Below are 24,004 nucleotides of genomic sequence, written 5' to 3'. Positions count from 1 at the left end.
GCGATTCTCCTTAACAAGCGCTTTCGTCCCCGGGCTGCCTTTTCCCTTCCTGGCGTCGCTGCTGGACCCGCGTCAGCCCGCAGGAGAACTTTGCGCGCGCAGCTAATGCACGCTACTCTGAAAGCGGGCGTCGCCCAGGAAAGCTCGAGTGAGAATTTGGTCCCATGAACAAAGGGACGGACGGACTCGACCCCAGGTCCATCAGATGGGGATATAATAGTATGGGGGCAAAAAAAAAAAAAAAAGAAAAAGAAAAGAAAACTCCCCAAAGCAGATGCTACATAGCTCGACAGGTTAGCCGGACCTCTGGAGCCCCGGCATCACGCATCACCCCTCACGACTTCATTCCAAGTCACTGCGCTCGTTTACGCCCGTAACCCCCCCCCGAGCGAAAAGATGAGGTATATCCCACTGGTGATGATGGCCTCTGCGGCCCTCGCAATAGACAGCTACCAGCAGGACATCCTCGTCGACCGAGCCCCCGACTACGTCCGCCCCTACGTGCTCCCCCGCTACCACGGCCGCGCCGTCCTCATCACCCCGTCCCAAGTCGCCCGCTACTCCGTCACCGCCGACTCCTCCGGCGGCGCCTTCTCCCTGCTGCAGCACAACGGCCGCGAGTCCGGCTGGACCTCTGCCCGGCCGCACGCGCACCGCGTCTACCACGAGCATTTCTACTGCGCCCGCGGCAGGTGCGAGCTCTGGGCCGTCAAGAACGAGTCAACCGCCACCCAGGAAGCCCGCGTCGCCACCCCCGGCGACTACGGCAACGTCCCGCCCGGCTCGATCCACACCTTCCAGCTGACCGATCCGGATTCCCAGCTCGCCCACGTCTTCCATCCCGCCGGCTTCGAGAGGCTGTTCGACGAGTTCAACGGCGGCGACTTCCCCGCCGGGGGGGTGAGCTCGCCTTACCTGCCTCTGGACGCCGATCCCGAGATCTTTGGCCCCATGACATCCGACCTGGCCGCCAGGTTCGCCGCCCTGGACCTGTACACCAGCCCGCCCGACGAGTTCATCCCGAGGAGGGACCTTGTCAACGGCACGGCGGGCGACGACCACCTCCACTGGCACGACGGGCCCAACGCGCTGTCCGCCGCCGCCGCCGCCGACGACGACGCCACCGCCCCCTACTTTGTCGCAAAGGACTACGGCCCCAAGTTCCTCAACTTTGACAACGGGTACAAAATCATCCAGCCGCTTGCCACGCCCGCCCAGTCCACCCACCGCAACTTCACCATGGGCACAATCATCATGTCGCCGAGGCTGCGCAACGAGAGCGCCAACGCCGCCAAGCTGCCCCATCATTTTGCCGTGCAGATGGAAGACGGCCAGCTGGTGCTGGACGTGCAGGGGTACAAGACGGCGTCGCTGCTGCCCGGGGATGTTGCGTTTGTGCCGGCCGGAGTCGAGTTCACGTATTCCGCTACCGTGCCGTACACCAAGTTTCTGTATCTGAATGGCGGTGCGAAGGGCTTGGAGTACGGGTTGCTGAAGCGTGCCGTGCCGTGGAAGTTTACCGCGTATCCCATATATGCTGGGTTTAGGGGGTAATTCCGGAGGCGACTTTCGCAAGTCGCCAAGGTTTTTTTTTCCTTTTTTTTTTTTTGCTGTAGTCGCTGTTTGGTCCGAAACCGATTCATTTGTTGCCATGTCCCAGGGGGGGGGAAACGCAGAATGTACCGTGGCTGTCCAAAGTCACTGGCATACCATGGGCAGCGGCACCACGGTAGGCCTATGCATCAATGGCGTGGTTGGGGAGAGATCTGCCTCCTTCCCTGATTATGAACCCAATTTAGTAATAAGACGGAAGGTCTTGGGCTTGTAGTTTCGAAACGGCAAACTGAAGTCTCATGCCTCGAGCTTGTTTGCAACTGCCAACGCTGAGCGCTGCATGGCGTTTTCCCTGTTCATTCCAACAGGAACCGGGGCTGACCTTACTGAACATGCTGAACTGAACTGATCTGTCACAAGCGATTGATTGACCGGACACGTCGAGAAACCGCAGATGCCCGTTTCGGGAGCAAAGAGCGACCGCCCGAGCCTGCAGCCAATCCGAGCAATCGGTGATTTTCGCCAACGGACAGCCATCAACCTCGGTCAGATTAGCCAACCTACAGAAATATCAGGGCGAGCTCGTTCAAGCTTGGTTCCCTCCCCCGCCCCCCTCCATTCCGCGCAACTTTCCATCGTCGTGTCGCACCATGACTGCCTTCTTGAGCGCAGCACGGGGAGGGAATTTGGCATTAAACACATCGTCCATCTCTTCAAGAGTGCGCCCACGGGTCTCAACCCCAAACGCAAACCAAACGACGCCGTAGAGAAGATTGAGCCCGACAAAGATGAGGTAGTAGCGCCAGTCAATGGCTTCGAGCGCAATAGCAGTAACATAGGTGTTGTACAAGTTTGCGCAGTTGGACAGGATAACATGCTGAGGATTTTGTCCTTTGTCAGCAAGCCGTCTGGTTACAGAGAGTCGGATGTCCGCAATACCTACAATGCCCATTCCCTTGGCACGGGTGGCGGTGTCCAAGACCTCGGCGCAATATGTGGCCGTCAACGGAGTGTAGACAAAGGAATAAGCACAACCGAAGAGGAATATCTGTCAACTCATCATTAGGGGGGGAAGAGCAGAATGGGCGAAAGCCGGAATAAACCCACGAAAGCGACACCACCGTTGGACAAGGCGGCGCTGACTGGTTTGGTCTTGTCCTCGAAGTGGCTGGAGAATCCGGTGACACCAGCAAAGAGGCCGGCCAAGGCTATGCTGCCAACCCAGAGCTTGGTCCGTCGGCCGATTCCATCATTGGTTGCTGATCCAGCCACTGCGCCGGCGCAAGAGACGATGGAGTTCATAAACGTGAGAAGAAGACGCTTCTCCGTTGTTTGGATACCGAGGAGCTTGTACATGGAGGGAAGATAGTAAGTCAGAACGGAGTTGCCTGCCATCTGAGCGAAAATAGACATGAAGGCCATCATGGCAAACCTCCAGCGAGCGTTGCGCGTGTGAAAAAGGGCCCAGTAGTTCCATACGCCAGATGCCTTTTGCAGCTCGATGCTTTGCTCGAATTCGCGCACCTCGAGACGCACCATTGGATGGTGAATATCGCCGCCACCGTGGTACTTGGCCAAAATTGCAGCAGCCGCGTCTCTTTTCCCCTTCATCGTGAGCCATCGAGGGGATTCAGGGACGAAGATGGCGCCTGTGAAGATGAACAGGGGGGGGATAAGCTGGAGGCCGAGAGGTAGGCGGAAGGACAACTCGGTACTATTCTTGCTCGAGGCATATGCCACTCCAGCCGCCAGGATAGAACCAGTGTAAAAGACTGGACAAGGTTCTTGGTCAGCGGGATAAGAAAGTTGCGAAGAAGAAGAAGACATCTTTCTGAAGGTGCTTGGTCGGAGTTGTCCTACAGGTATTGTAATATCCAACGACGCGGGCACGCCACTGAGGAGGTGCAAGCTCAAGAGCGTATGTTGGAGCGGAAGAAGTGCCAATGGACACACCGAAGCCGAGGACAAATCGACCGCCGAGCAGATACGAGTCATTCCTGGCGGCGGTTTGAACAGAAGCACCGACCATGATCAGTAGGGATGCAACCATCATGCCGGCTCGACGACCGAACTGATCGCAGACTGGACCGGTGAAGAGAGATCCAACCATGTTTCCGATGGTATAAATCATCATGATACTGCGCGCATGGTCAGGAAGGGCGGCTGAGGGAGAGAGGGCTGGGGGGGGTGAAGCCTTGGGTGACGGACATGCCAGTGCTAGACCCGAGTTCGGTGTGGTGAAAATATGCCTTGTACTGGTCCATGGCGTTGATGGAGCTAAAAATGGACTATAGAATAAATAAGCAGAAGTCTTGAGAAAGCAGGGCGACCAGGACCAGCAAGCATTCTTTTTTCACGTACGCCGTCGAAACCAGATGCAGTCGCGTTCAACGCCGCAACCAACAAGATCATGTACAATTGCAGGCTCGTCTTGGACCAAGGGCTCAGCGGTGCCGCCGTGGCAGCCTCGTAAAAGCGCGCATGCCCCTGAATCGCAGTAAGCTCGCCGTGGTCACGCCTGTCCATGATGGTATCACAATCTCTTGATGGATGCGATCTTTCCCAAGGCCAGCGGCCAGCAGGCGAAGTGGCGATCCGCCAGCGAAAAAAACAGGACTTGGGGTGGTGGCTATGGACGAGCCGAAAACCCGCCCGAAGTGTGCGGTGGTGGGATCGAAAGCGGCGGCAGGCCAACGTCAGGCGGTAGGGCTGGCCGGTCGGGTCTTGTTGCCCATGCTGCGTCGCATCACGCTGCATGTAAACGGAGGGCCTTGTGCTTCAGGTTTGGGTAACGTTGAGCATGTCGGGGATTGGACGCTTCCATGGGCATCGAGTGGCCGACCCCATTGTGTAAGCCCGTCCATGGCATGGGTGCCGATTGTCCGTGATGCAGATGCAGATGCAGATGCAGCGAGTGTCAGCCTTGATACCACGGTAATGGCCTCCAAAGCGGTGGTGATTTTGCTGAACATTTGAGAGGTCAACGGAGTCGATCAATGGCCAGCAGCACGAGGCAAGCGGCAGTACATACCTACCTACCTACCTACCTTGTAAGTAAGATTGCAGCCGGCAGGGTATGGTAGCCCCAGGGCCCACCCCAAGCTGTGACGAATCACACCTCGGCACCAATCATCTCAATACAATATCGTCGGTTCCCTGGGTCGCATCGCACATGTCTGCAGATTGCATTGATGTTTCTACGGAGTAAGGAGTAAGGAGTAAGCTTCCCGCAAGGGGCTTAGAGACTATCCTGGCGTTTGCTGCGAGGGTACAGGTCAACCGACCTATATCCCCCTTTGTCATCCGACCCCCCCATAATAACTTAACTGACCTGACCATTACTATAGGCTATACTCTTAATATAATTGGTTTATTAGGGAATAGTGGGTCAGGTCACTTTATATAGAAAGCTATATAGAGAAGTACTTTCTCTAATACTTTACTAGGTTCTTAGGTAGGGGTACCTAGTAAAAGAAATTAAAGAAGTTACTTTCTTTAGAAAAATATAGGGAGAAGTACTTTCTCTACTATTTTATTAGGTTCTTACATAAAGATACCTAGTAAGAGTATTAAAGAAGGTCACTTTCTATAGAAATATATATATAAAGGTACCTCTCTTTCTATCCCTAGTACCTAGGTACTCAGTACCTAGGTACTTAGTGGAAATATAAGAAGTCGCTTTATATAGAAAAATATATATAAAGGTACTTTCTCTATATATAGTACCTAAAGACCTAGGTACCTACCTAATAAAAAAAAAGGAAGTCACTTTCGATACAAAAGTCTATATAAAGATACTTTATCTACTTTTAATATTAGGTTCTTAGGTAGGGATACCTAGTAAAAATATAAGGGAAGTCACTCACTATAGAAAAATATATATAAAGATACTTATAGTCTAGTGGCTACTATAGATTAAAGGATCTACTATTATTTATTAGCGTATCTCTATATTATGAAAGAGCATTGGTCAGGTCTGTTAAGTTATTATGGGGGGGTCGAATGACTAGGGGGGGGCATAGGTCGGTTGATATGTAGTCTCCATCCTCGTCTTTGGGCCACCCTACCCAAGCAGAGTCCTTTCGGCAGCGGAATGAACCCATGCAAAGGTCTATTTGACTCCATTCCCTGCATGTTGCCCGCATGTGCCCCCGTGGAATCGATGAACGGTTGTCCGCATCACACAGTGCGCACTGTGCGCCCGGGCATCCGGATCCTTGCCCATCATCGTCAGCGACTCAGCGCTGGCTGCGGCCTCGCGACGCGTAGTGGGGCCGATCGCGCCAGCTATGTACGACGCGTCCAACTCGACCATCCAACCAGACACTTTCATGCAACTACGCGACCCAGTCTGGCTGGTTCACACAACCCCAAGAACTCTAACGAGCCATGGCCGGTAAGCGAGCATTGAGGGCCTCGTCGACAAACCTGGCCCCAAACCGACCCAAGAAAGGCATACCCAGCTCGACAGCACGCCGCAACGCCGCCGCGCCTGGCAGCGACGACGACAGCTACGACGACAGCTACGACGACAGCTTTGGCCGAGCCAGCGAATCGGCAGGCGAAAAAGCGCGCAGCACCAAGAGAAGAAAGGTGTCGGGTCCGCGGGCAGCCAGGCCAAAGACCACTTCTTTCACCTCCCTCTTCGAACCAGGCGTCGCCACGATACGGCAGCCATGCTCGCCTCTTGATGGACGCCGGCACTCCCTCTCCTACCACCGGCCGCTGCTCCTCTGCGAAACCAAGGGGCTCGAGCATCGCCAGTCCCTCCTGTCATGGTTCGATTCCGTGAGCGCGTCTCGCTCCATGCCGTGGCGCAAGTCCTGGATCGACCCTCGTGCTGCGCCTGACCTGGATCAGCAAGAGTTGAGGAAGCAGCTAGAGGTGCGCGCCTACCAAGTGTGGATCAGCGAAATCATGCTTCAGCAGACAAGAGTGGCCGTGGTGATTGACTACTGGAACCGGTGGATGGCCAAGTGGCCCTGCATCCAAGACCTGGCCGCTGCCGATGCCGAGGACGTCTTGGCTGCGTGGCGCGGGCTCGGATACTACAGCCGGGCGACGCGCATCCACCAGGCAGCAAAGCTCGTCGTGTCAGACCCCGCCATGCAAGGCCTTCTGCCGTCCGTCGCCGCTGAGCTTGAAGCAAGAGTTCCTGGCGTCGGGCGGTACACCGCCGGGGCCATCTCGGCCATCGTCTTTGGCCGAGCCGCTCCCATGGTCGACGGCAACGTCCTTCGGGTTCTGAGTCGCCAGCTAGGCATTCACGGCAACATCAAGACGGACAAGAAGGTAATCGACACCATCTGGGCAGCTGCCGACGCTCTCGTCAAAGCCGTTGCGCGGGACCGCGGAGCCCAGGAGGACCCTCGCGCAGACGTGTCGAGCCGACCGGGCCGCTGGGGCCAGGCCTTGATGGAGCTCGGCAGCACGGTCTGCTCGCCGAAACCAAACTGCTCGCAATGCCCCATCACGGCATCGTGTCGCGTGTACAACGAGGCGAGAAACATGGGCCGCCGGCCCGACAGTGGAGCCCCTGCCGACATTGAAGATGTCTGCAGCCTGTGCGAGCCCTTTGAAGACGCAGCAGCACAGGATGCGGACCTGGCTGCCTCTGAAGAATCCAAGGTCCGAGGCGGAACCCAGAGCAAAGCCAAGCAAACGACCCTCTCCGACTTTGGCTTGGCAGCCAAGTCCCCAGCGCCACGGGACGCGAAAAGGGAAGCGGACGCTCAAGAAGCAATTTCCAACTACGCTCGCAGATTCCCCGTCAAGGTTGTCAAGAAGGCGGTGCGTGCCGAGGAAGCCGTCGTGTGCGCGATACAAGGGCCCGACAAGACGTACCTCATCCACCGCCGTCCAGAAAGGGGCCTCCTTGCGGGCCTGTGGGAATTCCCCAGCAAGACGGTCCCCCACGAGGACTGCTCAGCAGCGCAGCGCAAGGAGATTGCCACGGCCCACGTCGGCAGCTTGTTCGGCTCCCGCGGCAAAGCAGAAGTCGAGCACGTCTCCGAAATAGGGAGCGTGCCGTGGCTGTTCTCGCATCTCAAGCTGACCATGTACGTTCACGTGTTCCGGGTGGCGGGTCGTGTGTCTCCAGAGAGCACATCCGTCCCGGCGAGATGGACGGCCGACGTGGAAGGGGAGTCGATGGGCACGGGCATGAGAAAATGCTGGGCTCTCGTGCAGGCGTGCCTTGGCTGAGCGCTTGGGCGTGGTGACGGCTTCCCAGGCTGCTGGCAGTGCGTGTGGAAAGAAACCCCGGAAGTGCAAAGCTTGGCGGGTATCCAAAGTAGCAACTGGTGATGAGTTGCCAGATGAGCATCATGTTGGGTTATCGGGATAGGACCGGCGCCGAGGACGCTTGCCTGGACGCCATCTAATGCGAATCGAAACGCCCTGTTGAACGTTGATCCTCGTGGCGTAGATTTCGTGGCGTAGATTTCATGAGGCCTGGCAAGTAAACCAGTGTATGTTCAGGCAATTGCTTGGAGGTGAAGTCGAGGTCGGCCTCGGCATGTTATGCATGGCACGAGTCTCTGTTGCCGCAGGCGATTATCCAGGGCAATCGACGCTCCCTCGAGATATTCAGAGTGGCTTGGGCCAGAGTGGCGGGGGCCTCGTGTGATGGCCAGGCCGAACTCTTGTCTTTCCCACATTTCCCGCTGCCGAGTGGATTTGTTGATCAGCCCTCTACGGCGGAGTCGGGTGGAATACGCGACTGACGAAGCGATGGCTTGCTCAGGATCACGGCGTTCTGCAATATACGTATGAGTTGGCAGCCCCGGCTCTCTCTGTGATGCTAGCCGGTAAAGAAGAAAGACTTGTCGAGGCGAGGGCCCAGCCACTTTCTACAAACCCGGAACGACGGTCGATGGCTTAGCGCGGTTGAGCCATGTCAATGGTTCGGGTTCCATTGATTCAATGTTGCCTGTTTTGCTTGGACCAAGTCGTGCGTGTTGTGGGTCCAGCGAGAGCGAGAACGAAGCCCCTTTGCCTTTTTGGCATCCGTCCATCCCATCCATTCGTCGACTTGTCAACAATTTCTGTTTCGTGGTTGCACCAGCTCCCACGTCGCACGGAACAAAGGTCGCGCGTCAGCAGCCTCACACTCGGCACCCCAAAGCAGATCCAGCGCCCCGTCCCGCCAAAAACCCGGCGTTCCCAGGAGGCCACAAAACCCAACAAGACGCGTTACACAAGAAGGACAAGGCGGAACCGCGTCTTGTGGTGCGGAGCGAAGCAATGAGCGGGCTGGATGCTCCCGAAATCGCCGAGGCGTACCAGGTCGTGCGGGACGACAAGAACGCCACCAACTGGATGCTCTTGTCGTACGCAGCACCGACCGGCAACCGGCTCGCCCTGAGCCGGACGGGCACGGGGGGCATCGGAGAAATGGCAGCCGGGCTGGACGATGCCGAGGTCCAGTACGGCTACGTGCGCGTCGAGTACGCCAACGACAAGGAGAGCACGCGCGTCAAGTTTGTTCTGGTGGTCTGGATCGGCGAGGGCACCAGGGTCATGCGCAAGGCCAGGGTGAGCGTGGAGAGCGGCGCGGTCAAGCAGGTTCTTTCGCACCATAGCATCGCCGTGACGGTCAGCGACAGGGGCGACCTGGAGGAGAAGGAGCTGGTGGCGAGGCTGCGCAAGGCCGGAGGCGCCGACTACAACGGCGGCCGGGGATGAAGGGCTGGACCGGGGGGGCGGCGGGCACTGATCAAGCACGGCAACAGCACGGCGCAGCACGTCCGTCTGCGAGATCTGACGGGCCTTTTGTTTGTGCTTGGCGAGTTGCCGCGGGCTTGCGACAGGTGGCGTTCTGCTGCCGGCTGGTCAAGCGCCCGCCGGGATGGTCATTAGCGACGGGAGTTTTGGTGCGTTTTTTTTTTTTTTCCGGGGCGGTAAATCGGCTGGCTTGACGACGGGACCAGGCAGAAGTGGACTGGAGGGAGGCTAGAAAGAAGACAGGGCTAGGGCATGACGACGGGCCCAAGGGTTGCCAGGAGCGAGTCATTTGTGCGACGGACGGGGAGCTTGGGCGTGTTTGCATGGAATGTCGCGGACTGGCGCTAAAGGGGACCAGACACGTCAAAGGGCCCGACACGTCAAAGGACCAGACATGTCAAAGGTGCACCAAACAAATCCACGGGGTGGCAGTCGGACGTTGTTCGAGTTTTCGAGGTTGCCGTTTTCGTCCGCATCTTGTGGAGATGGTTGGCTCTGCGCGTCTTGTGACGTTCTGACGTCTGTCAGTCTCGATTGCCACGATTGCCACGATTGCTACGTACAGTACGACTGCTGCTCGTGGGGCATGCAGCCGGACCAGGCAGGGGGTCAAGCTCACGTCAGACGCTGCAGGCTTCATCACCCATGTACATAGTAGTACGCAGCCAGAGGGAAATCAGAAGCTTGGCGGATACCGTGCATCCAGCAGAAATCAATCACCAGGTTGCGGACAAACCCTGCCAGGGACTTGTCGGCAATGCAGAAGACATGGATGATAAGCATTCACACAGTGCGCAGTGCGCGTTGCACAGTTCAGCGGCCAGGAAGAAAAGGGCAGCCAATGGGACGGGACGGGACGCTTGACGTCAAGTTGACCTTTCTTTTCTTCTCCCTGCCTGCATCCAACGCGATCAACATGTTGCAGCGTTCCGTTCCTGGCAGAAAAGAGTTGACTGACGACGACTCCTCCGAGCCTCCGAGCCGCCGAGCCTCCCTCGAACCCTCCCGTCCGCCAGGAACAATCAAGACGGCAACGGAACGGTCGCTCATGCAGGTCCCCAGACGTGGTGGTGGTGCTCGTTCAACACGCCATCTCCCACTGCACTCATCATGGATGAATAAAAGGTCCAGAGCAGTCCAGCCGCGGCCCGTACAGCTCGGCGAGGCTCCACTCCGTACGGAGTTATGCTGCGACATGATGATGGTGTCCGTGCTGGCAGAGCGTCGTGCATGCATCATGAATCGCCAGCCCCCAGGGCACAGGCCAGTTCCCCACGGGTTCTCATCCCTGTGCCCTGGGCCCTGGGCCCTGGGCTGTCACTGCGCCCGATAATTTCCGGGTCACAGGAATCGGAGTCAGAAGCCGGGGGAGATGGCAGATCAGAGTCTCAGATGGGGGCGGGCCCCAAAGGCTCAACAACTGTCAGTGTCGGTTGACTCGGAAGCCGATGCCCTCGTACGAGGTCGCGTTGACACTTGTTGATGGGCCCTCAGGCGGGGCGATTTGTCCTCTGGACTTTTTTACCCAGAGTCAATTCGTCTGCCCGGTATCCCAGCAGCTTGGGGGGGTTAGCGCTGGCCAAGAGGCCAAGATCGAACCGTCCATCAGGCAAAAAAGCAGCCAAAAAAGGAAGATTAAGCCCAGTGCCAGGTCCTGCTTCTGCATCCCAGCGCCTGCTGCTCTCATTCTCTTCCGAAACATGGTGAAACCCCAGCAGAGCGGGGCCCCCCTAACCAATCAGCAATTCCAGTCAGGTTCAGTCAGGTTCAGTCAGGTTCAGTCAGGTTCAGTCATTCCCATATTTTTTTTCCTTCTTTTTTTTTTTTTTTTCTTTTTTAACAACCTTGTTAACCAGGTATCGTTGAACCCCACTGTGCGACCTACGCAGGACTCTGCACTACAATGGGCCTCAATCCTTCGTCGTCCTCCCGGCCATCCTCCTCTTCCCCCATCCGCTTATTTCTGGTCGCTCATCCGAGCGTGAAGGCCTTTCCTGGGTGCACAATATCCCTCCCCCAATCCCTTCCTCCTGCCGGCTGAGCGTGGTTCATGCCCATTGGCGCATCGTGACTGCCCGACCGCCCGACCGCCCGACCGCCCGACCGCCCGACTGCCCGACCGAACCACACCATCCCACGCCTGCACGCCGCAGCTGGAGTCGACCATGGCGCTCACCAAGCGCGATTCCCTGGGGGATGCCGTCGCCGCCGACAAGGGCGCCGACCACCACCTGCGAATGTCCCACGAAAACGGCTCGGCCGACCAAGGCCCCGAGAATTTCGGCTACAAGCCCGAGCTGGCCCGGAACCGGTCGACCTTCCAGGTCGCCTTCATGTCGTTTGTCCTGGCGGCCATTCCCTACGGCCTGGCGACGACGCTGGTGTATCCGTTGCTGGGAGGCGGGCCCGTCGACATCATCTGGGGCTGGGTCGCCGTGTCGGCCATCATTTTCTGCGTCGCGAGCTCCCTGGGCGAAATCACCAGTGTCTACCCGACCGCTGGAGGCGAGTACAATCAAGCAGAGAAAGGCCCTGGTATCGTCATCCGATCCGTGCTGACAACAAAGCTCTCCAGGCGTGTATTACCAGGCCTTCATGCTTGCTCCGGCAAGGTGGCGCCGCCTCGCCAGCTGGACTTGCGGCTGGGCATATCTGGTCGGCAACATCACCATCACCCTCGCCGTCAACTTTGGCACCACGCTCTTCTTTGTCGCCTGCGTCAACGTCTTTGCCGACGACGAGGCCCACCCCGTCTTGGAGGGGGCCCCTTACCAAGTCTTTCTCATCTTTCTCGGCATCACGCTGCTGTGCAACGCCGTGTCTGCCCTGGCCAACAAGTGGCTCCCCTGGATTGATGTAAGTAGACGCGCGACGCGGCAACGCGCACGCAAAAGGCTGGTGGGCACGTCAAGCGGGAAGGGTTCCCCCCGTTTCCCCCCCTCCCGGTATCCCGGTATCCCGGTATCCCGCAAGGGCTGCCACAAAACCTCGTGTGATGAAAGGGAATCATATCATGTTGACAGATTGCTCGGCACAGACGGCTGCCATTTTCTGGACCTTTGCCGGCGTCATTGCCATCATGGTCTGCGTCCTTGCCATCGCCGCCAACGGCCGTCGCGATGCCAGCTGGGTCTTTACGCACTTTGAGAACAACTCGGGCTGGCCCGACGGGTGGTCCTTTATGGTCGGTCTCTTGCACGCCGGCTACGCCACTTCCTCCACCGGCATGATTGTCTCGTAAGCCCTCATTTTGCATACCCCGGGATGCATCCCCCGTTTGCCGGTTCTGTTGGATTTTTGCCCGGCTGACCAAGGTTGAAAAACACGCTGCAACAGCATGTGCGAAGAGGTGCAGCAGCCTGCCACCCAGGTGCCCAAGGCCATGGTGGCCACCATCCTCCTCAACACGGTCGCCGGCCTGCTCTTCCTCGTGCCGCTGTGCTTCGTCCTGCCCGACATCCCGATGCTCACGCAGCTCCTGTCCGGCCAGCCCGTGCCCGCCATCATCAAGTCGGCCGTCGGGCACGCCGGCGGCGCGTTTGCGCTGCTGGTGCCGCTCATGGTGCTCGCCATCATCTGCGGCATCGGCTGCACCACGGCGTCGTCGCGCTGCGCCTGGGCCTTTTCGCGCGACGGCGCCATCCCCGGCTCCCGGACCTGGATGAAGGTCGACCGCCGCCTGGACGTGCCGCTCAACGCCATGATGCTGTGCATGGCGGTCGAGGTGGCCCTGGGCCTCATCTACTTTGGCTCCTCGGCCGCCTTCAACGCCTTTTCCGGCGTCGGCGTCATCTCCCTGACGGCGTCGTACGCCTGCCCCATTGCCATCAGCCTGATGACGGGGCGCCGGGCCGTGCAAGGCGCCAAGTTTCCCCTGGGCAGGTTTGGCTACGCGGCCAATGTGATTGCCGTAGGTGAGTAGCCTGCGTCACCACTCCCGGTAGACTGCTTATTCTCGCTCTTTTGTGTTTGTCTTTTTTCTTGCCTTGTTGCTTTTTCTCGCTCTTTCTATATTTCTCTTTTTTTTTCTTGCTTTCTTGCTTTTCGCTTTCTTCCTTTCTCGCTTTCTCGCTTTCTTCTTCCTTTCTTGCTGTCTTTTTGCTTTTCGCTTTCTTCCTTTCTCGCTTTCTCGCTTTCTTCCTTCCTTTCTTGTTGTCTTCTTGCTTTTTGCTTTCTTCCTTTCTTGCACTGTCTTCTTGCTTTTTGCTTTCTTCCTTTCTTGCGTCCTTACTTTTCCATCTTTCCTCGTCGGCTGCTAACTGCCCCGCCAGCTTGGTCCGCCCTCGCCCTCCCCCTGTTCTGCATGCCCTCGGCCGTCCCCGTCCAAGCCTCGACCGTCAACTACGCCCCGGCCGTCTTTGTCGCCGCGACCGCCGTCTCGGCCATCTGGTACTGGGTCTGGGGCCACAAGAACTACGCCGGGCCCCCTGTGCACGGCGACTAAGGAAGGTCGCATGTCTTTCGGATCGTGGTGTTTTCTTTCCTTTCCATATATATATATATATATATATTTAGCAATATATACCTAGGAATCGTTGTTGGCCGGTTGGTAGTACTGTAGGCAGCTGTGTCAGACGCTCTGCGGTCGCCGTCATGGCGGCCAAGGGGTCACGACCATGTGAACGTCGTGGAAGCCGCTTGAACGGCGCTCCAAACTTTTCCACGGCAGGCAAAGCCCTCGACTTGGTATCCAGCAGCTGCGTGCGTCTTGCCCAAACACCCAACCACGTCGTCCGCGCGACTCACAGACCAGTCTCACAGACCAGCCTCACAGACCAGCGACCCCTTCCGGTCCTCTGTTACAGACTACCTCGTCTATTTTCCAACGTCTCTAGTTGCTGAACCTCGTTCGGCCCCGACCCGGCTGCATCACCCCCTCGTACCGTTGCGCCCGGGCAGCCGTGCCAAGCGGCAGGGAGCTCCCGCCCAGAACCAGTGAACCCCGATGCGACCCTTGTCCCAGCTTCGCCGTCACCGACCCGAGGCCGAGTCCGCCTCTCCCGTCGTTGCGAAACGCAGCGCCAGCTTCACCCCAACGTCATGTTACACGCAGCCCCCCCACGGGTCCATCGCTGGACTGGCGATATCCGCCCCGGTAAAATGACCACATCGCGCAGCCGCCTCGCAGGAAAGCCCGTAAGCCTCCTCCACGCTGGGGATAACCAAAAGGCGCGCCGACGCGGACACGCAACTCCGCACACGGCCAGCAGAGCGGCAAGGACTTTGCCACAACGAGGTGCGAGAGGCCGCTTGGGTGGGATGCCAGTGAGGAGGGTTGCCCGCAGGATCGGCGGGCACCTGGATATAGCTTTGCGCCCGTATACTCGCGTCGACCTACGTAATGGCCAAACGATCAAAAGGCTGTCAACGTCCGTGGCAGAATGGACGCTCTGCATTCACGCCAAGACGAGTCACGCCCGCATATCGAGACGGGACAGGGACAGGGACAGGGACAGGAACGGGAACGGGAGACGGGTGATCTGCAAAGAAGTGGTTCCGCCTGTGCCGTGACGGTGATGCCCTTGAAGGCCAACAACCACCCCTACGTCACTTGCTACCATCGCCACCCCGCACGCGAAGGCGGGTGACTTGCAAAGGTCAGCAAAACGAGCAACGGACAAAGAGGAAAAGGTAGTTTGCTCACGGCAGATCCAACCACCACCACAACCCGGGACAACCGACGGCAAGACAAGTGTACAGGTGTGGTGGTATCATTTCGGCATATCCCGTCAAACACTTGTTGCGTAACGTCTATTTGGGGGGGGGGGAGGGGGGGGGAACACCGGTGGCTTCTAAGCATGCAATTCTATCGAATGCTCATTTTTTTGCTCGACACAGCAGTTGAAAGGACTGGAATGCCTGTCAAACTCGGGATGGAAAGACGACAAGGCTGCCATGACCCCTCCTCGGCATGTGTAGGTCGGAGGGGGGCATTGAACCATCTGGCATACCGGTGAGCAAGGGCTCAACACCAGACTGATTTGCACCAAGAAGGAGGGGGGGTGCAAGAATGACGAGCAGCAGCACCAACATGTCCATCCGTTGGGACTGATGGCCATGCACAACTTACCCCATGTTTTCGGCGCTAAAGGCGTGAGGGAGGGTACCCCATCTCTGACAAGACTAATTTTAATCGCGGTTCTCTTCTCCACAAGTTGCTTCCATCCATCCACCAGTCTTCTGGAAAGCAGGCGGTGACTGTGGCGGCAAGCAAGCTGACGGGGCCTTGTCGCCCTGGACATATGTACCACGCCGCCGTTGTACTTTCGGAGACCGGACAGAAACTTATTCTCCGGCTTTGAGAAGGGATAACGAAGTAGGATGCCAGCCCTAGAATTCGCCGCCCTTAAAAGTCCGCCTTTCTTAGAAGCCCAGGGCAGTATCAGTGTCGTCCCATCTCCGCACAACAACCCTGCTCGGCGTTGGCAGAGGACATTCCCATGGCGGATTTATGCGGCCGATAGCATGCGTCCAGCCACACCTGGCTTCAATGTTGTATCAAACAGGCATGCCGAGATCCATACCTGGTAACCTGCGGAGGCTTCCAGGGAAAAAGGGGGCGGGGGGAGTGGCGAAAGCCACCTCGACTCGAGACAGGGCCGAGCCAGAAAGCGCACGTATCCCCCCCTCGCGTTCGTAGATGGTCCCTGAAAAAAAAAAAAAAAAACCGTTGACAAGAAAAAGAAAGGTGACTCAAGTGACGTGGTCCGTATGCGGACGCTTATCAGTGGCCAATGTGGGTTCGAGCTATGCGTAATGCGTGAGACAGAAACGCATTGCCGCGCACATATCAAGACGTGCTACCTGGGCGTGGGTTCAAATTTCCTGCCCAAGTGGCGACAAGAAAATAGAAGGGCAACGCGAGATGGACCAGACAGGACGAAAGAAACGGGATCCCTCGGGACAATTGGCGTCGGCCAAGAAGCGCAATCAGCAAAGCTATTGACTAGTTCGACAGGCCCATGGCACAAAGTCTAAGTTGAGCCGGCGAAATCTTGCGCCCGCTCAGCTCCGTCCATCAGCTTGCCCGCCTCGGACGGGTGCATGCGCAAGCGCACGCTGCGCAGCACAGTATGTATGGATTGCGCCGGAGCTAGAGGCTGGAGGCTGCCCCAAAGAAATAATGCCTGCATCTTTTTCGAGTTTCAAACCGGAGGCGCTATCCGTGCTGGCATGCTATTGACATGATCATGATCGGTGGTGGGCAGTGGGCAGTGAGCAGTGGGCAGGGAGCAGTGGGCAGAGTGGGTGGTGCCACTTGCTGCTCCCCGTCACCCCACTTCGTCCCGACTCAACTGATGGATCATGGCGCCGCGGAGGTTGGCGCAAGCAAAAGCCGCTTTGTCTTGGCCCAGCATCTGAGATTCTCGATTCAACGTCGGATGTTTCTTCAAGAGGGGACGGGGTCGTTGCTGGAGTTGCTGGAGCGCACAACTGGACAAGCTGGCTTGCTACTCCGGAGTCGGCGGATATCGATGGATTAGGCACCCAGGGTACTCCGTCGAGAGGTAGGCATGCAAGACCCCTTGTGCAACATGAACACGGCACTTGGTTTGGCAACTCTCTCGGCACATCGAGGTGCGTCTGCTGGTTCAAGTTGGCATGCCAGGCGGACGGATCGAACTTTGCCAAGGGGGCTCTGTTGAGTGAAACGGTCGTGGGCAGGTTGAGCAAGTTGGGTTTGAGTCTGGTCTGTTCCAACAGGGTACCGTACTGGACCTATCTGTCGCCAAATTGTCACCAACTTGTCACGCGGATGGTCACCCCAGGGAAGGTGCCCTCGGGAAGATGCCCCAGGGAAAGTGCTCCCAGGAAGATGCCCCAGGGAAAGTGCTCCCAGGAAGATGCCCCAGGGAAGGTGCCCTTGGGAAGATGCCCCAGGGAAATGCTCCCAGGGAAAGTCCCCCCCACACACGAATCGCGCCATTCCACCCACGGTCCACCACCACCACGCCATCAGCCCCACCACCCCCATTCGCACGCCGCTCCCCTGGAAAAAAAAAAAAAAAAAAAAAAACCACAGACTGCAAATCACAAGACGGCAAAAATGCGATTTTTGCGCGCTTGCAACCAGCCCAGACGACGTGCCACTTGGGTGGAGAAAGCTGAGCGCCCTGCAGCCACCAGGCGTTTGAGCGCAGAAACGATCTACGACAACGGACGTCGGCGCACAGCCATCGAGCCACCCACCCAGGACAGGACTGGAAGCCTGGATGGCGCTCACTTCACCTCGCTCTGTCTGTTGGGGCACCCTACCTTGCATCGCATGCATGCATGCAATCCGTCGCAAAGGCAGCATTTGCCACCAGTGCCACCGCCAGCACCACCGCCAGCACCACCGCCGTCTCCTGCTCAAGAGTCAGAATCTTCATCCCGTCGCGGTGACACGACCGTTGCAAACCATATTGTGGCGCGCGCCCGGCGCGGCACCTCGTTTGGCGTGCAGAAGGGCGGTCGACCCATGGTGGTGCAGTGCAGTTGGTGAACCGTCTTTTGACGTGCTGTGTACATACATGGCTGCCCAGAGCCAATCCAGCGGACAAAAAGCTAAAGACTAGAAAGGACCTGGTGTCCACCCGCCGTGCCGTATCATGCTTCTTCGATCATGGCTCATCATTATCGCAGGCGGGGCGGGTGGCATGGCATAGGTGGCCCATGTGGGCACGTATCACGGATTCACGGCTTCACGGCTTCACGGAACGGCTCCTCGACTAGCTGCATCATTTACCGACGTATTTGTTTTGTATTTGCCCCTATTCCTGTTCCTATTCCTTATCGCGACCGCAAACACCAAATCACCCCGAGTGGGCAGGTTGCAAGCAGTCCAGACGCATCATGTCGCGCCGCGTGCGCAACCATGGTAAAATCTGACCTCAAAGTCTCTGGACAATGACCCTTTGAAACGACGGCCCGTCCACTTGGATCGAGAGCCTAAAAGTGCCAAGCCAAACCTGCCAAACCTGCCAACCCGCAAACCCGCCAAAACGCCAAAACCGTATAGGCCATGGCCCAACACGCTGAGCTCAACCAAGGCGAAAGTAATGCAGGCATAGCCGTATATCCGTGTATTATATCGACATGTGGAGCACGGACCCCCCATCCCTCCCCGGTCCCCCCCTCTCCCCCATCTTGTCCGACCCGTTCTCCCGTCGTTCGGTCCTTTACTCAGCGACTAACAGTAGCGGCAGAGCCGTGCTCCGAATCCGGGCGGATGCCCAGCCGCATTTGACGAGCCGCCGCACGCGTCATCCTGGAATGATGCAGAGATATATATATGAAGAAAATAAATAAATAGATAAATAAAAAGAAAAGAAGGAAAGAAAGAAAGAAAGAAGGAAAGAAGGAAGGAAGAAAGGAAGAAAATAAAAAGTGGACAAGTCCAGCACTAGCACGTAAGCGCGTCAACTCCCACATGGCTTGGCCGGTTTATTTGCCATGTCCCTGCTGGAAGCTTTTCTGCTGCCCAGGCGCCATGGAAGCCAGAGCAAGGTGGTTGGTTGGTTGTCAAGATTGAAGAAACAAAAAGGAGGACAATCAGGTACGTTGGCTTGTACCTCACAGCGTAGCGCAGCGTGGCACGTCAGAGCTCATTCCAGCAATCCCGGCTAGCCTGATGCACGGCCTTGCTGCTAGTGCTGGCCAGGGGGCGTGCCATGATCGGGCCAGGGAAGCCAAGACACGAGCCTATCATCGGACGGGGGGGGGCATCGAGCTGAAGCCAAGTTCCATCGTCAAAACGTCTTTTTGACAACATGTGCCGTTCGTTGAGTCTAGTCTCGTGCGGTGCACACTTCGTATCCAAGAAGAAGTGTGCATCGAGCCCGTCTACCTCGCCTTTTTTTTTTTCCTATTTTTCTTTACATAGATGGATCGTCTGCTTGAAAATGCAAAGTCAATTCTGCTGGTTTGCTCGCTTGCGTGCGTGCTTTGCAAAAAAAAAAAAAAAAGTCCTCCAGTCCACGAGAAATCTCGATTCCGTCCAGTGCAATAAATCATTTTCACCTGGTTTCGGAACTCTATATATATACATATTATAAATACGTATGTGCGGTTGTGGCCGTCAATCAAGCGATGAATTGGCCCGTCTGCCTCTTCCAGCTCATGACGTCAGTCGCAAGACGACCCTAAGCGTCGGCAGAGAAATTGACCAAGCAAAACGCCTCCGTAGTGGCACAGTAGTCCGAACTCGGTGGCTCCATGTCCGCTCCGGCTACCCTGTAAAATGACAGGAAAGGACATATCGTGGCGCGGCCAATGCCTGGCAGGCAGGCAAATGAGCAGGGGTGGCGCCGCCAGAAATGAAGGGCGAACAATGTCTCATGCGCTAATTGCACTCGAAATACGTACCGACTTCCTTGGCGGTCCTTGTCTTGTTTCATGCGTGCGGCGGTTTGTATTTATGCAGTACACATGTACCGTACCGGATGATGGCCCGCATCTCATCTCCATGGCTATTCAGGCCGCGGACCTGTCGTCTATGGAAAAAGGCCCCAATTTCCAAGCCATGATGCAAAGCGTTTTGCCCGTTCCCCAAGCAAGGCTCCTCTGTCCGCTGTCTGTGCTGCAGTACTGCAGTATTCACCGGGTGGCAGTCGAGACGGCATTGGCCAGAAGTCTGGTCGCCCCAGCGCCGTATTCTCACCCCCCTGGGACTTGTGGGCGGAACGTGTCGCAGCGGTTCGGGGGCTTTTGGTATGTTTCCACCCTCGTAAGCTGCAGGATGGTACATATCCAAGGCAGCAATAGAACGAGAGGAAGAAACAAACACAAACGACGGCGCTTTCTTTTTTTTTTTTTTTTTTTTTTTTCCCTCCGCGTCCATCCCGCAGCGCAGGTATGTAGTTTGCCCCCTTCTTTTTCGGTGGTGCTGTCCCAGTTGCGCGCGCCCCACAAGGAGCTGTCCGCCGAGGACGGGCCCCACGTGCCCACCCACCCTGGACAGCCTTGGCGGGTCGTTTCGTTTCTTATCTGTGGACGACTGGACAGTGGCAACCGCCGCCTCTGCAAAGATTTGCTGCCCTGCCCAGTAGTGCAATGTGACCCACCCAGACCCTCTCCTGACTCCTGCGCAACCCATCCATGATGGATTCGTCATGCCCGGAAAGGTTATCCGCCAAAATGGGCAAACAAAGATGTCCGTATTTCGTACTCCGTACCACCATCGAGGTTGATGAAAATGCTGCTCGGAGTAATATGCCTTTGGGCTTCAACAACTCGCAGTGTCGGGTTGTTCGACGAGATACGTAGCTCGGTTGCTTGAGCGGTTGAGATAACCTTCATGTACGGAGTACGGCGGCGGGACTTTTGTTGCGCCCCTGCAAGCCAAAGGCACAGATAGAGGTGATGCCTTTTGCCGATTTGTCAATTGCCCCCCCCCATGCTGATAGAGTAGGCCTGGGAAAAAAAAATCTTGGCAAGCGAGCGCATCGTCTATTGCCTAGCGCCACCACCATTGAAAGGCCGCGGTGGGACCTTGTCGGGTCCGCCATCTGCCCGTTTGGCAAGGGATCCTTCTGCTATCCATCGTCTTGGATGGTCAACCGTACGGTACGGTTCCTGAGCAGCAATTGATGCAATCCACGCAATTCACGCAATTCACGGCGCCGGCGACATGGGTTAGGGCTCCAAACGGCCAACATGGGGCCATACATACAAGTCCAGCCAGCTCCTCGTCAACTACTTGGTACGGAGTACCCCCGAGTCCGTACTGTACTCCGTACATCCGTAACTGTTGCTTGGCTAGGAGCTGCTTTCAATGGAGGCAGCACTCCGTCTTCAACTACCGTCTGGTGACACACAGCCCAAGGAGACTGTCCCACCAGGGTGCCTTTCCTTTCTTCCTGCCATGTAGGACACGCGACCATGATGGGAACCTGCACGGCCACCAATCAATCGGGCAGGCCCTGCAACCAACTCGCTTGCAGCACAATGCGGCGTGGACTTTTCGGGTGGCGGAAGCGCGTACAAACACCAGCAATCTTCACCGTATACAACCGTAACCTTGGTCATCAGGTCGGGGTGTGCCATGTGTGTGGGCGATTGGGCCGTCCAGGTCAAAGTCCACAGGCCCAGACGAGGCGCAGCGCTTAAATGGCAGCTTCTTATCTACCAGACCGATGCAAGGTTGATTAATACAGTACCAGCAGCTGCCATGACCAGGTTAAGCGGGAAGAATCTGACACATTGCCTTTTATAATCACGGCTCTATCTGCGGGACGTGGGCTATCTCTTGAGGTTTCTGTTTTGGATTGACGACGAATCTGCTTGAACTGATGATCGATGGACAGCGAGAGAATGAGTGGAATACATGAGCCCCGATTTGTCTCGGGCCAGCCCATGGCCCATGATTTCCAGAAAAGACGCTTTTGCCTTGCCTTGGCTTGCCTCATTTCTGGGTGGAATAGACCTTCTTGGATACCTAGGTAGATGAGCGAGGCATCGTGGCATCGTGGCATCGTGGCATCGTGAGCCAAGCAAACGCAAAAGATGCGATGAATGCAAAGACCTAAACGCGGTTCCATCCCGCGTGGGTTGGTTGTACGGAGTTCTCCGTACGGCGCGAAGAAACGGTGAAGCATGATTAGTACAGTAAGTACGTAGCCAGCGTCTGGGCTGGCGGTTGAGCTGGGTGTGTACGTGGTGTGTGTGTGTGGCTGTGGCCCGGCGTGGCGTGGCGTGGCGTGGTGCCGTGTGGTGCAGTGTAGTGCAGTGTGGTTGCAGTGTGGTTGCAGCGTGGTTGCAAGTGTGGTTGTGTGCGTGTGTGCCTGCCCAGGGTTAAATAGGGGAAGGAGCGGAGCTACGCGCGGACAAACGCCACCACAGCACAATGGCCGTCCCTTACTCCATTCTATAGGTATCCATAGCTCCTTCTCAGAACCATCGCGTCAACGCTCCCTTGCCAAAGGCAGAAATATGTCGACATGGCAAGCACCATCATGTCCACATGGGGCCAATCCAAATGACACGGTGATACATGATGTATCGCAATGCACCAAGCAAGGTACCTAGGTACCTACCTACCTACCTACCTACCTACCCAAGGCAACTTTGGCACGGATCTGGCGGCAGGAATTGAGGGGCTCTGTGGCAAGCGGCGGGGTACAGAGTAGTACCCCCCGTATACGGAGTATGTTGGGGACCATGGACTTGTGGGCGAGTGTTGCCTTGCCTCGGGATGCGATGTGATGCATGGGGGAAAAAGGCTGCGAAGACAAAAGGCGGGGGGAGGTTTTGGTTTTGACGACACGGATAATCAAACTGCGGCTGTGCGACGGGAGGCAGGGCAATCCGGGAAAATCACGGTGCACACGCACACGGCATGAATGGTTGTCGCTGCCGAGTATGACGGGTTGGTCAAGGCACGGGCTTGTACTCGAGGGCGCCTTCCGTGTGCGACAGGTACTCCATGCTGTTCGGCAAGTTACGTGTTACGTCTACTAGATGCAAGCCCTTAACCCAAGCACTCTGCGATACGGACAATCCGAAAATTTCGAAGCGCGCATGCCTGCCCCAGCCCTAGTCTGATGGCGATGCGGCACGCGTCCAGGCCGAGATTCACCACCACCATGCGGTGGCTTTCAAGTTGCAGGTTAGGTTGCGCATGGGTAGATGGGAGAACCATTCATGGTGTTTGGGCAATGGCAAAGCAAGGCAAAGCAAGGCGAAGCAATGGCAAAGCAATGGCTGGCCGTGACCGCCAAGACAAGGAAGGGCTGGGCAGGGCATGGGAAAAGAATGTCGATGGCAAGAAAGAAAAAAAAAAAAAAAAAAACCTAAAACTTCAACGCCAAGTATACCTATGCTGAGCAGAGTTCAAGACAGATTGAAACGGTTACATTGCTGGCATGATGGACTAAACTCGCTTCGGCCGCCGGCGGACAAAGCAACCCGGCAGCCCCGCTGTCCTGTCCGATCGACGATGCATTTTTCTGGTCCACCGCCGTGCCATGCCAGCCATCAATCCCTCCGCTCCAGGCGCCTTGTCACGCGTTTGGCGGCGGCGACGAATCGTGGCATGAACCCGGCGACGCACTCGAGCCCGCACGACCCGTTGACGGCTGTTTTTTTTTTTTTTTTTATTTTTTTTTTTTTATTCAGTGCCCCTTCCCCCCCCAGTCTCTCGCTTGTTTTTGGGCCAACTTTCGTGCCTCTTGCTGCTGCTTGCAGAGGCAGCCACTCGCGTGCCAAACTGATCTTGTCTGTCTGTCTGTCTGGCTGGCTGGTGGCGTGGCCGTCTGTCGCCAGTTCCACTGCGTGACCTGCGCTTTGGGACGGACTCGGACGGAGCACAAGGTGTGCTGCTGCATCCGAACGATGCAGCTTTGAAACCGTTGATTTTCTCGACCCCGTCTTCGTCTTCGTCTATTCTTGCCGAGAACAACCCAGGGCTTGCTTGAGCAAAATGCCGTCTTCGTCCGTGGTGGCCCGGCGTTCCGACTGCGGTCGGTCGGTTGCTGGATCAGGGATGCCCGTCGAGCGTCATCGGCAAACGACTTGCGACTGGCAGCCATGTCAGACGACTAATTGGATCGGGGCTCTCCAGTTCTCGACGGGGCCCTCGTTGCTCAAGCTGGCCGCCCCAGCCAGGCTCTGGTTTCGCTCTAGGCCAGACCGGCGATTGGTTTAGCGCGGGCGCTCCGCTGCTGTTTTCGAAACGTGCCGTGGCTGCGTTCACTAACGTCGCCACAGCCGCCACAGCCGCCACAGTCGCCAAAGTCGCCAAAGT

General features: G+C 57.0%; 5 protein-coding genes across 5 annotated transcripts; 4 read left to right on the top strand and 1 right to left on the bottom strand.

The window, feature by feature from the left end:
* Positions 1–420: 420 nt before the first annotated feature.
* Positions 421–1,554, top strand: UV8b_03366 (uncharacterized protein; the record flags this gene model as incomplete). The annotated part of the gene is made up of 1 exon (XM_043140864.1): positions 421–1,554. The coding sequence occupies one exon, from the start codon at positions 421–423 to the stop codon at positions 1,552–1,554; it is 1,134 nt and encodes a 377-aa protein (XP_042996798.1).
* A 586-nt stretch (positions 1,555–2,140) lies between these two features.
* Positions 2,141–4,080, bottom strand: UV8b_03365 (uncharacterized protein; the record flags this gene model as incomplete). The annotated part of the gene is made up of 6 exons (XM_043140863.1): positions 2,141–2,431; positions 2,498–2,602; positions 2,662–3,326; positions 3,415–3,692; positions 3,763–3,842; positions 3,916–4,080. The coding sequence occupies 6 exons, from the start codon at positions 4,078–4,080 to the stop codon at positions 2,141–2,143; spliced, it is 1,584 nt and encodes a 527-aa protein (XP_042996797.1).
* A 1,863-nt stretch (positions 4,081–5,943) lies between these two features.
* On the top strand, positions 5,944–7,758 carry UV8b_03364 (uncharacterized protein; the record flags this gene model as incomplete). The annotated part of the gene is made up of 1 exon (XM_043140862.1): positions 5,944–7,758. One exon carries the CDS (start codon positions 5,944–5,946, stop codon positions 7,756–7,758), a length of 1,815 nt encoding a protein of 604 aa, XP_042996796.1.
* A 1,041-nt stretch (positions 7,759–8,799) lies between these two features.
* On the top strand, positions 8,800–9,240 carry UV8b_03363 (uncharacterized protein; the record flags this gene model as incomplete). The annotated part of the gene is made up of 1 exon (XM_043140861.1): positions 8,800–9,240. One exon carries the CDS (start codon positions 8,800–8,802, stop codon positions 9,238–9,240), a length of 441 nt encoding a protein of 146 aa, XP_042996795.1.
* Positions 9,241–11,444: 2,204 nt separating this feature from the next.
* UV8b_03362 (uncharacterized protein) lies at positions 11,445–13,723 on the top strand (the record flags this gene model as incomplete). The annotated part of the gene is made up of 5 exons (XM_043140860.1): positions 11,445–11,784; positions 11,855–12,135; positions 12,317–12,516; positions 12,616–13,193; positions 13,551–13,723. 5 exons carry the CDS (start codon positions 11,445–11,447, stop codon positions 13,721–13,723), a joined length of 1,572 nt encoding a protein of 523 aa, XP_042996794.1.
* Positions 13,724–24,004: the final 10,281 nt, after the last annotated feature.

Source organism: Ustilaginoidea virens, chromosome 3 (genome assembly GCF_000687475.1).
Source record: "Ustilaginoidea virens chromosome 3, complete sequence".
NCBI lineage: Eukaryota > Fungi > Ascomycota > Sordariomycetes > Hypocreales > Clavicipitaceae > Ustilaginoidea > Ustilaginoidea virens.
The sequence above is the reverse complement of the archived record's forward strand: the minus strand, read 5'-3'. Positions and strand labels throughout refer to the sequence as shown.